The sequence below is a fragment of the Lepidochelys kempii genome, chromosome 1, assembly GCF_965140265.1.
Source record: "Lepidochelys kempii isolate rLepKem1 chromosome 1, rLepKem1.hap2, whole genome shotgun sequence".
Taxonomy (NCBI): Eukaryota; Metazoa; Chordata; order Testudines; family Cheloniidae; genus Lepidochelys; species Lepidochelys kempii.
This window is the reverse complement of record NC_133256.1, coordinates 223127733-223140868: the sequence shown is the minus strand read 5'-3', so window position 1 is coordinate 223140868 and position 13136 is coordinate 223127733. Positions and strand designations below refer to the sequence as shown.

General features: G+C 42.1%; 1 protein-coding gene across 4 annotated transcripts in view; it reads right to left on the bottom strand.

Moving 5' to 3' along the window:
• Nucleotides 1–2074: 2074 nt before the first annotated feature.
• The window catches only part of LOC140899628 (cyclin-dependent kinase inhibitor 1-like), a 14719-nt gene continuing 3657 nt past the window's right edge, over nucleotides 2075–13136 (bottom strand). Inside the window, exons 2-4 of one of the 4 annotated variants that reach the window (XM_073315444.1) lie at nucleotides 10275–10717; nucleotides 6543–6774; nucleotides 2075–4601 (exon numbers count right to left, since the gene is read on the bottom strand). In XM_073315444.1, coding sequence (XP_073171545.1) covers nucleotides 4586–4601; nucleotides 6543–6774; nucleotides 10275–10717 — 691 coding nt within the window. In that variant the 3' untranslated portion in view covers nucleotides 2075–4585. Of the gene's footprint in view, nucleotides 4602–6514; nucleotides 6775–7143; nucleotides 7353–10274; nucleotides 10718–13136 lie in introns of all 4 variants that reach the window. The other 3 variants (XR_012155398.1, XM_073315454.1, XM_073315467.1) reach the window with 3 other exon arrangements.

Sequence of the window (13136 nt, the reverse complement as noted above, 5' to 3'; positions counted from 1 at the left end):
AAACAGTGCTGCTACCACTTCTTTAATGCCCAATTTATGTCAGTTCCAGAACACAGCACCTTGCTTCTCCTTAGGAAAAAGTGCTGCTTGGGGATTTGATGGTTGGCCTGTGTCATACACCCAGGCAGCCAATCAAAGTCAATGATCAGCAAATATGCCTCGAACAGCTTCATTACTGTATTATATTTAGTTCACTCAGAGCACTGTATACTTAAATGGAACTAAACATATACTAAAGCTACAGTACACTGATTAACTTCAAGTGGGTCTGCCTCCTTTTCCATACATTTAAAGACTGGGAATATTTTGGGCCCATTTAATTTTATTCTTTGCCACGTATTAGGTGTTACTACTGAAATGTCTCGATAAAGAAAATTCTAGATTGTGTTTGACCGAAAAGTGCAATTTACAGGATAAAAGAAAAAAAAAGATGTTTACTCCATGTTTTCTTGTTAAAATACTTCTCCATCAGAATGTTAACTACTGAATAAAAGAAGATTTCTAATGGTCTGTTCTCTATCCCATACATGACAAACCTCAGCAACCAATCAGAGGCCTGTTGTCATTCTCAGCAGTAGGGCTAATAGCTGTAGGGCTGCTATTGCATTACCCATACTGTAAAACTTGTGTATGGAGAGAGGAGGCAGTTTATGTATGCAGTTGGTTAGCTGCTTGTCATCAACGTTTGGTCTGTAGTAACACAAAGCACTAGTGCAAAATACCTCTGGCCAGATCCTCAGCTGGAGTAAATTGGGACAGCTCCATCGCAGTTCAGTGACCTACAAGAATTCACACTAGCTGAGCATCTGGTCCTATATTACTTAGTATCAGGACATCCTAACTGCACACACCATGGAGTGGAGCAGTAAGAAAAGAAAAGTTTTTCTTTCTGTACACTGTACCCTCATTTACAATATTTTGTATTTAAGAAACTTTAAAAAAATATATAGATATCAAGCCACAAAATATCACTGCATCTTGCCAGCAAATATTTTTTAATTAACTATAGCATTCTGAGCTAATATTCACAATCATAACTGGCAGAGATGTTAGAAATTTGGATGGGCTAAATTCTAACCTGCAGTCTCACACCTTTACAAGCTCAGTCCTTGACAAGCTATCATCATTTTCCTCTGTAAAAAGAGGTGTCCCTTTTCCCCTATAAGAAAACAAGGCAACATCATGGTAACCTTGTGCATGACAGATGGATAGGCTTTTTTTGTGTGCAGCTCCTGTCATACTGACCAGAAAATAAGGCTGCTTAGCACACCACTACAAAACAAGAAGGTACACAGTGTCGTCGGTCTGATTTTAAAAACACACAAACACACAGAAAACATACGGTTGTGTAATTTTTTTCAAATCAGAGAAAATCACACACTTAAAAAAATAGATTTGTCTTAGTCATCACCAAAAGTAAGAAAACATACTATTTCCCAGCATGCCATCCCTATTGTAACAGGAGCACACAAACACACATACTGAGTTCACTCACAATATTCTCCATTTGGAGTCTCATCCTGGTTCCATTGTGCAAAACTCCCATTGATTTCAGTAGGAGCAGGATTGGGCCCTTTGTTTCCAAATCAAAGATTAAAAAGAGAAAAAAATTTCTCCTGACTCTCTCACTTGCCTGGAGTTGAAAATATAGACCCTGCAACCAGGGGAGCTGGAACAATTTGTATAATAGGGGTGCTGAGAGCCATTGAACCTAACTGTAAACACTTATCTGATGGAAACCACTTCAAGCCAGGGTGCAGCAACACCCCCTGAACTTCTAGTTCCAGCTCCTATGCCTGCAACATGCTGAGCTCCCGTAGCTCAGCACATAAAGGAACAGGCTTGATTCACTGCCTTTTCTCATTAAAAATGGATATATTTTGATAGCCTTAATGAACTGTTTACATCTAAACATCACTGCTCCTTTGGAAAAATAATTATTATGTCTTGGTGTTGCATGTAATATCTGTGTGAACATGTATAAGCTAAAAGAAAATGAGTACTTGTAGCACCTTAGAGACTAACAAATTTATTTGAGCATAAGCTTTCGTGAGCTACAGCTCACTTCATCGGATGCTCACGAAAGCTTATGCTCAAATAAATTTGTTAGTCTCTAAGGTGCCACAAGTACTCTTTTTCTTTTTGCGGATACAGACTAACAGGGCTGCTACTCTGAAACATGTATAAGCTGCATCCCATGTGTACAGCATACTCAAATATGTATATACCCAGAGAAAATCTACTGTACAAGACTTTGTAGATGTAGATTTTAGGCAAAAAGCAGTTCTCAATCATTGTGTAATTTCTAAACTGCCCAAATCACAGTGGTCTTTCCAAACTTGTTTGTGAAACACAGCAGCTTACTCAAGTCCATATGCACAAGAATAATTTAGCATGTATATTTTGTAGGTTTCTCTTTACATTTTACAAACTGGGTGCCAAGAGCCATAAAACCCAATTATCCAAATTGGTGGGTGGAGTGGAGAAGGGAAATAGAAAGGAAGTGTGTATGGTATAAAAATACCTAGAAATAATAATCCATGCAATGCCAAGAGGGATGGATGAGCTAGTGTTATTAAACCTTTTCTCTTCTTGTAGGAAATTCCTAAATAGTGACGGAAACACCGTATGTGGGCTTAACAAATAATAAAAATAATTTTTTTAAAAAAAATTGCCAGATTCACAAAAGGATTTAGGTCCCTAACTGCCACTTTAGGTGCCTAAATCCCAGAATCAGGCCACAATAGGATTCACAAATCCCACCTCAGCCCCAGGTGTCACCAAATCCTGTAGGTGCCTAAACTCACTCAGCACCTAAATTTTAGCAGTAAATATTCCCTAGGCACCTCTGGCTCTTCCTCTGAGTATGAACACTGCAGCCCCATGCCAGGTGTCTGGACACTTAACCCCAAAGTGCTGCATGAACCGAGGAAAGACAGGAGTTCCTCTGCCTAACTTTCCTGCAGGGCACAATCTGGTAAGCATCCTCAGAGCTTGCCTACTGGACTGGACCCCTATACATGAGCATACACAAAATGGCTGGAGATGGGCAAAGAGGAGGCCTCCCTCCAATGTTTTAGCCCAGTGGTTAGGGTGCTTATACCTGGGATGTGGGAGACCCCAGTTCTAGTCCAACCTCCACTTTGGGAGGGGTTTTGAACTGGGACCTACCACCTCTGAGTGCCCAAACCACTGGGCTCAAAATTATGTGGGTGGTCTTCCCCCGACCCCGCAACGTCTTGCTAAAGCAGTGTAGATAACCCCAAGACAGGGTTTGAACCTGAGAATCGCAAGCCAAATAAGGTACCTCCCTGCAGCCCAGACTTCAACACCCATTTCACGGTGAGGGGCGGGGCTTAGCATCCCTCCCCCCTATAATTTTGGCATCTCCCAATGGCTAGCATGTGCAAGGAGCTGCCTAGCCTGCCAGCTTTTGTGAATCCAATTCTGAGGCACCTACCTCCCTCTGTTCACTGTACAGGGAGCCTAGGCACTGGACTCAAGACTTTTTGAATCCTCGGGAGTTTCTAGGAACCTAAAAGTTAGGCATGATGATGCTGAGCATCACCATGCCTAAGTTTCTTTGTGAATCTAGCCCAACGTCTCCATAGTAACCTGCATTACAAAACACTGTGCCCAACAGGGCAAATATTGCTCTCATTTTCACACATGCATTGGCCTCAATGGAACTGCACAGGTGAAAATGAAGGCTATATTTGTCCCAGCAGATATCGGGAATGATTTTAACATAAGGTGCCTGATTTCATGGGTGCAAATTTGCAGACATCCATTTACAACAGTCACATGTTTAACACCCTGATTTTTGAACAGAGCCAAGCAGACAGACACAGGGCCAAATGCTCTGCCGAAATAAATAGGCAAAACTCTCCTGAAGTAACTACAGCGGTGTCCATTTACAGCCACAGAGAATTTGCCACATAAATACCACTATTTATGTCCACAGATAGTTATGGGTAGTCACAATTTTGCACCTGAAAAATCATAGTCTGGGTTGGGAACTTTTTAAATAAATCAGATCTGTAGAGTTTAGCAGGTGAAGCTTATTGATTGGATAAGCCATCTCTCTTAGAAATAGGGAACAAACTGTACATTAAAGATGTAAAAAATACAAAATCAGAAACATAATACGGTCCTGATCATATTCTGACTTGTTCAAATGCAGCAGTACATTTGTACAGCTGTTTAACCTTATGTTCACTGCTTTCTCGTATGCAGTATTCTTTGAAACGCACATGGTTAAGTTGCTGCTATTAGCCAATTCCTGAAACATTTCCAAACTTGCTTACCAACACTTTTAAGGCTAGTGATCCTTAGCAAAGGGGCTTCCAGTTTAATCTCATTCTAATGCGAGTTTTGTTGTGTTTACAAGACTTTCCATCAGTCCTTTCATGAATATATCAATCCATGTGATGCCCTTAAGCATTTGTAGCTTGCACACACAATTTCTGAATGTCAGATAAACCTGGCAGCTCTTTATAACATCTCTGGTGCAGATCAATCCTGTGTTTCATTTCAGAAAGCCAAATTCTTTGCAGCAGCTTGACTGTTAGTTTTGACTTGCTTCTTAGCTGAGTAGTAATCTGTAGAATAGCAAACAAACAGAATTAGAAACTGCTGACGTGGTGAATGATGTTTTAAAGAAATGTCAGGTAGGCTTCTCTAAGGCCCACGAGGGAACAAAACTAATACCTTTAGTATGTTCCATATAAAGCTGTGTAATACCAAACAAACAAAGGAAATGTGCTGGCTTTTATTCAGCATAGATCAAAGGACTTTGGACTCTCTTATATAAGCTGAGCAATGTGACATTTTACTCTCTGACTTTTAGATCCAGTACAATAGTGTTTTCTGGTCAGAAATAGTTATTTTTCAGTGCTCTTTTACCACCTTATAAAAGATCTGCAGTTTAGCATAACATCAGAAGAATTATAATTATGCTGAACCTTACTAATAACGTTCTACTTATTACATCAAATAAGAACTCTAGGAAGACTGGATATAACCTTGCAATAACACTGAATTATTACTCTCTGAATACAGAATAAATAAGGGCTGTAATTGTGGGGAAAATACTCTGTATTCTTCATCCATAGCAAAGTGATTTAATTCCTGCTTCAAGTGCAAAAATCAATCTAACAACAGAACCATGACCTGCTTTCCATAATTTGTGGAAACACTAAGCAGTGATTTTTTTTCTAGCACAGAAACAAATACATTTTTCATGTAGTTAACAGGACAAATATAGCTGAAATTAAATCAGCAGTATACCCACATTTACAGGCACAGATCTACATCCTCAGCTGGTGTAAACTGGCTCCATTGGCTTTAACAGAGCTATTCCAATTTAAACCAGCTGAGGATTCGGTCCTCATGATGTTTTAACTTCACTTTCCCACATAACCAAAATGGCAATGTATATAGCAAATATTCAGTGTCCTAGCAGTTTACGGCTTGTATTCATTTCTACAGAGAATACTACTGGCAGAGGATACTCCCTGGAATTCTACAGGTTTTCACAGCCAAGTTCTGCAAAGAAAATCCTGCATCCAATTTCATTAAGTTCTGTTGGTTGATTTATGATGAGGATAATATGTATAGTGGTGACCCAAATTAATACCACATATTGTTGGGAGTCTGAGCAGCTAATTTATCAGGAAAAAAGGCCTGCAAATGTCACAAGAAATTCTTGGTGGGGAGGAAGAGGAGAGGAGTAACAATAAGAAGTGGGATGTCTGAGCTCTCACAAAGTATAATCCTCACAACTGTTAATTCTTCTAATCATGAGACTTTATATATACTCTGTCCTCCAGTTTGTATTGGAGAGGAGGGATATATTATGAATTATACTTGGTGGGTCAAAGTCATAAGTGACTTCATTGGCATTATCCTCACTTTCATCAATGGTGAATTTTAACAAGGGCAAAATTTTCAAAGGCATCTAAGTAATTGAAGAGCCCAAGTCCAATTTTCAAAAGGGACTTGTGCATGTAGGAGCCAAAGTCTTGATGGAAGTCAGTGGGACTAAGGTTTCTCAGGACCAGATCCTCAAATGAATTTAAGTGCCCAACTCGCATGATTTCAATGGAAGTTAGGGACCTAATGCCTTTGAAGATCTGGGCTCTAAGTGCCTCAGGGTGCGTCTACACTAGAAATGCTATAGTGGCACAGCTGCACTGCTGTAGTGAAGAGGTTCTTCCATTGCTGTAATAAATTCACCTCCTTGGGAGGCGGTAGCTAGGTCGATGGAAGAATTCTTCCATTAACCTCATGGTGACGACACCGGGGCTTAGGTCGGCTTAATTACATCTTTCAGGGGAGTGAATTTTCACACCCCTGAGTGATGTAGCTAGCTCAACCTAACTTTGTAGTGTAGACCAGTCACTTTTGAAAATTTTACCCAGTATCTTGAAACCACTAGTCCAGAAGATGGACCTAACCTCACTCCCTGTGCAGAAACAGCTGAGTCAACAGAAAAGTTTTTCCATCGACCTACCTACTGCCACTCAAGGGAGGTGGCTTACCCCTTTCCATCGCTGTAGTGCTGTGGTTGTGCTGCCGTAGCACCCGTAGTGTAGACATGCCCAAAGTCAAGTCCACAGTGCTCTGAGCTGAGAACAAAAGGATGAGACCTGGCATGTGAAAGAGGCTGGTGCTTCATGGAAAATGTCTTTCCTTCCCTTGGCTCTTTCTCTAGCTCTGGCCACTGATGCATCTTGAAATCCGGCTTACAAAAAAGACAGTTCACTTCAGTCCCTGGAAAAGGCCAGAATAAAGCCTAGCTGTACTGTAAATCTGCAGCTGTGAAGCACTCTCATGGAATCAGAACAGAGGCTGGAACTGATGGTATGCATGTGTCAAATGAGCTGGGAATATGGCAAAACTCCTGCATTTTTATTGGTTAATTAACTCCGCCTGCCCAAGGAGTCAGATAAAGTGAGAAAGCTTCAGTTCCTCCCACTTTGGTGGCTCCAGTGTCCCCAGAACCCATGTTGGTTTTTAAGACATTGATATTTATTTAACCAGACCACTACTGTCTTTTACAGTGTAAATTAAATGCACCATTGCAGGACCTTAATGCAAAGCATTACTGAGTTCTGCTTGACTAAATGAGATAGCAGATACCTGTGTTCAGAACCAGTCTAAAGTTTAGTCCACACTCTCCACACTTTCTGGGATGACAGAGGTTGGACGTGTGGCGCAGGGAGTGGGTTCGGCCTCTGGGGGTAGGCATCACTCTGGATGACTAATCCGGCTGTCACATGGATTAGTCACGTCTTGTTCCAGAGGGAGCAGAGTACAGATCTTCTGAGTTGATGGGAGATTTTGATGTACTGTTTTTGAGGTGGTGATAGGGAGGATACATGGGTGCATGTGAGAGAGAGAGAAATGGAATGAGCTCAAAGCCCCACCAAAATAGGCAGAATATACATGATTGCTCTGACAGATCAGTTTCATTGCATCCAGAATTCTTGGGGGACCAATTTCTACCAACAAGTTTTCACTTGTAAAAACAAATATGGGAAAGTGTTAAGCTGTGCAACTTGGTGTTTTGGTTTCCACATCCCCTGTGGAAATATTTGTTTACCAGGGCAAACAGAATGGAAGAAAATATCCCTTGGAAATATTTGCATAATTTGTTCCTACACTGCTAGACAGAGATTTACAACTGAATAGTGATACCCTCCAACTGTCACAACACTGAAGCCTGAATAAAGCTCCTGTACTCCTACAGTTATATTATAGAGTTAATTAGTTAATGCCTGCAAAGTGCTTTGGAGATGAAAAGTGCATTCATTAAGTATTACTGCCCTGTGCTCTAGTGTAAGATTGTCCTCTCATCACTAAGCTCTAGTTCATTTTTGAAACTGTCTAATGACGGTTTCAGAGTAACAACCGTGTTAGTCTATATCCGTAAAAAGAAAAGGAGTACTTGTGGCACCTTAGAGACTAACAAATTTATTAGAGCATAAGCTTTCGTGAGCTACAGCTCACTTCATCGGATGCGATTCATAGATTCCAAGGCCAAAAGAGACCACTGTAATCACCTAGTCTGACCATGGAACTTCCCCAAAATAATTCAGAGCATATTTTTTTTAGAAAAAACTTCCAATCTTGATTTTAAAATGGCAAATGATGGAGAATCCACCACGGCCCTTGGTAAGTAGTTCCAATGGTTAACTAAACTCACTGTCAAAAATTTACACCTTATTTCCAATCCAAATTTGTCTAGCTTCAACTTCCTGTCATTGGATCATGTTAGACCTGTCTGTGCAAGATTGAAGATCCCATTATCACAATTTATTCTCCAAGAAGGTACTTACAGACTGTAATCAAATCACCCCTTAACCTTCTCTTTGTTAAACTAAATAGGTTTTGTTCCTCGAGTCTATCACTACAAGGCATGTTTTCTAATACTTTAATCAACCTTGTGGCTGTTCTCTGAACCCTCTTCAATTTATCAACATCCTTTTTGAATTGTGGACACGACTGGACACAGTATTCCAGCAATGGTCACACCAGTGCCAAATAGAGAGGTAAAACAACCTCTCTATTCCTACTCGAAATTCCCCTGTTTATGGATCCAAGCATCACATTAGCCCTGGTGTCACAGTCAGCTGAATATCTACCATGACCCCTAAATCTTTTTCAGAGTCGCTGTTTCTCAGGATACAGTTCCCCACCCTGTAAATATGGCCTATATTCTTTGTTCCTAGACATATACATTTACATTTGACTGTATTAAAACACATATTGTTTGCTTGCACCCAGCTTATGACATAGCCTCTCCTGGCAAATTAGTCTATTGTCTGATCTGCATCACTATTCAAAAGAAGTTTCCTAATGTCTTAGTTTAATTATCCCTTTTTGACAATTTAAGGCTGGTACTTCTCATTAGACCCCCCAATATAGGCTAGAAAGAATCCTGTTGTTCAGGAGTCCAGGACAACCAAAATCCCTGTGTGGATAAATGAAATACAATCAGGATTGTGGCTGGGTGCTGAGTACTTTTGAAAATGTTGCCCTGGTGTCGGTGCCAAAGGGTATATCTATACTGCAGCTGGGAGCTGTGATTCTCAACGCAGGCAGAGAGATTTGCGCTAGATCTGCTCAAGCTAACGTGCTGAAAATAGTAGTGTCGACATTGTGGCATGGCTGGTGGCTTGGGTTAGCTGCCCAAGCTCAGACATAGAGAGTTGGGTGGTCTTGGACTTGGGTGAGTAACCCAAGCCACTGCCTATGCAAAAATGTCCATATTGCTATTTAGCAGTCTAGCTCGAACCCAGAGTAAATGGGATCTGAGCTCCTTTGAAAATCTGTCTCTAGTTATGGGTGCTGAGCACTTCAAAAGCTGGCCCTTTCTGCCTTCCTGCCAAGTTTAAGACTGGTCTGCTCTTACACTTCTTGGATGCATTCACTCAGTATTCTATCCAAGCTGAAGTTAGCATGAAAATTGGCAACCTTCTCTGGTTCCTGTTCTTCCTCCCCTCGCTCTGCTTGGCCCACTGTGTCTCCGACAACACTTTGGGAAGAGTACACATGGCTAACTACGCAGATCTATGACAAGAATTGGTGAAAGTCATACTGTCTTGCTGGACAACCCAGCTTGAGATCCAGGCTGCCCTTGGACAAGTCATCTTAACTATTCTTCATCACCCCCTTCCCTTTAGTTGCCTAGTCTCTCCCACCTACACTAAGGCCACATCTGCTGTGCCATTCTAGCACTGTAATGTAGATGCTTCCTTCACAGATAGAAGAGGGATTTTCCATCATTGTAGTTAATCCACCTTTCTGAGAGATGGTAGCTTGGTTGATGGAATGATTGACCTGACCATGTTTACACCGGGGCTTAGCTCGACCTAACTATGGTGCTCAGGACGCAAAAATTTTCACAGCCCTGAACGCTGTAGCTAGGTCAATCTAATTTTTTAATGTAGGCCAGGCCTAAGTTTGACAGAGCAATCATACCCTTCTTTGGCCTCCTTTTCAGACATTCTGACCGTTCACAAATCCCATGGACACCCGTGGGAGCTGCAGGTGCACAGCCCTTGTGAAAATCAGCCTAATTGTCTCTTATGTAAACTGCACATGATAAGCTCCCTTAACCTGTCTGCATCAGGCATGTCATCTGATTTAGTTGAAGTGTTGCTTGTTTAAGACCAGGCTAGTCACAGGCCTATCAGGATTAAATTCCTGTGAAGCTCTCAGAGCTAGTTCTGACCCACTGAGCAGCATAAAGTACAAGTCTCACACACCTGTCAAGGATGTCTGTCTTCGTTTCTTCACTGCTTGGCTCTTCTTGCCTGACATTTTCTTGGCAACTTTGGGGTTTTCAGTCAGTGTCACCGTGGCAAAGTGGTGAGCCTTGACCTCCTTGACTATACCCTGGTTCAAGGGCTTCAAAGGCTTGCGAGCCTCACCCACCACACAACTGTGGTAAAAGGCCGGGACATCATGGCTCTGTAATTCTTCCCACTGCAGGAGCCCCTCAGCTGGCATGTCCCGTAAGAAGTCAAAGTTCCACTTCTGCTGGGCTCCCTCCATGCTGCTGTGCAGCATGTGCTGGAAGTCCTGCTGCAGCTGTTCATGGTCCACGGGGCCAAAGAGGTTCCTTCGTACACGGTTTGCCTTCACTGACCTCCACTCCATTTGCTCTCCAATCCGCTGCTCTCCAACGAGCGTACAGAGCAACGATTCCCTGCCAGAGACAGAAAGATCATCAGACACCTTTTGTGGGGTCACTTCAACAGGCATCACATGCTGTATGGGGGACGTAGCAAGTGTTAGGGTATTTGGGAAACTGGGAAAACTTCTGCCAATCTCCCATCTTCATGGAAAACTCTCATTGACTTCAGTGGACTGTGTTGACTGGAGCCTCAGCCAATGTTGTGTTTGCTGTGGAGGGGATGGAGGGCTTCTCCCTCTCTTTTTTGTGGGGTGCTTCATGTAGAGCTAGTGAGGGGGTTGGCTTGTTCATCATGGAAAGGAATTTGGTTCTTCAAGGGCTGCCTATGTGATGTGCTGGGGGGGGGCGTTTGGGGACAGAGCAAAACTGAGGGGAGATATTGGTAGAGGTTCATAGATTTTAAGGCCAGAAGGGAGCATTATGGTCATCTACTCTGACCTCTTGCATAACACAGGCCATAGAACCTCACCCAGTAATTCCTGTATCAAATCCATAACTTCTGGTTGAGCCTAGAGCATATCTTTTAGAAAGATATCCAATTTCTTTCTCTACATGGATCCACTCACCATTGTTCTCCCAACCCCAGAATGTGGAGATGGAGGCAGAGGAAGCACAGAGGCTAATGTGGGCTTAGGGATGGATTAGTGACCAGCCAAGGCGTGGATCTAGCTGCTGCCGCTCTGAAGTCGGGAGGATATACAGATCAGGACACTGAGAGAGGGTCAGTGATTTGTCCAAAGCCAGGCACACAATCAGTGCAGAGCCAGAGGACATAATAGTTCCAGACTTCCACCTTCTTTGTCCACTACTAGCCCATGGTGCTTCTGTATGTGAAAATATCTAGTATATAAACAAGATATTATTGTCTCTAAAAATAATGGTTTTCATTTATTTTTTCTTTGGTGAGCCATCACTGAGGCCTCAGTGCCTGTAAAGGAGAAGCAGCTGTAAATACAGCAACAAAAATAAACCTCTGGGTGGTGTCCGAAATCTCAGAAGGCAACTCCATTTTTCCTATATTAATGTAGCATCTGGCTCTTAGTTGTCAGGATACTCAGCAGTGCTGGTTGTCACTATAGCTAATAACAGTCACACTGCTGCTTTGTCCCTTTTCCGTCTGGTGCCAAACTTCCAACCGTTTAAACTAAGTTTACTCAAAGGTGATCCATCAACATTAGGAAAGGACAGGTAGTGAGTGCACTACAGGAAATAATCTTTTGCATTAGAAACTTTTCTCATATGAACTGTAAGTTGGCTTTTTGCCATACTTCGCAAGGACAAAATATGGTATTTCTCAAACATTTTTGACCTTTGGTAATAGCATTTTTGAATCTCTTAAATAATGTTAATTAGAGAAGAATCTGTCTCGCCCATGTCTATGATCAGAGGAACACAGGAGTAGCTATACCACATGGGAGTAGCAGTCTAGTCAGCCCAGTATCCTATCTCTGAGGTGTAATTTCAGGTTGGGTAGATGTACGGCTGCTAGTTTTGGAGGAGCTGGCATGCTAAAAATAACAGTGCAACCATGGTGGTATGGGCGACAAGAGGGGCTAGCTGCCTGAATGCATACTTAGGATCTCAGACTAGATTGTAATTGGAGCAGCTGCGGTGTAGACATACCTTGGGAGTGCCATAGCATGAGCCTCGGGAGCCTGTGCCTGCAGACCCCGGCTCTGAGACTTGCTGCTGCGGGCTGTGTAGACTTACCCAGAGCAGCCGACACCAGCTGCTTCAGAAGATGCGAGCACCTTGAAGTGGGTAATTCTAGAATAACCTTTCCCTATAGAAAGTTTCTTCCTATTGCCTTCATTCATACCTTGAATCATGAGGGTTCATACCTTTGCCAAACTTGCGGCATATTTGATTGGTGTAGATGTTTTCATTGTTCATGTAAATATCTAGCGTGGAATCCTGGCCCTATTGAAGTCAATGGGAACTTTATCATTGACTTGAATAGAACTAGGATTTCACCCCTAACCTTTCTCTAGAAACCTGCTAAGCCTTCGATGTCAGAGGTCCACTGTGGCAATGAGTTCCACATGTTAATTCTGCGTGTAAAACTCTGCGTGTTACAAACCTGCAAAAACAAAATAATCTGAAATACTTTCTACATACAACGTATTTAGAACCTTGATCTTTGTGGTCAGTATGGTTCAGTTTCTCCTGACCACTGATTTTTGTGAGTTGTTGTAACAACTGGAGGAGGGCCTGTCCTCTCATCACTGGAAATTTTTCAATCAAGAGTGGATATTTGTTTAAAAGATATGTTCAAATTCAGACAGGAATTAATTCAGGGAGGTCCAATTGCCAATGCCCATGTTATACTGAACGTCAGACTAGATGATCACAGTGGTCCCTTCTGGCTTAAAGATCTATGAATCAACCCTCATTCATGCATTGTCTTTATTCACACAAGTAGCTCCATTGA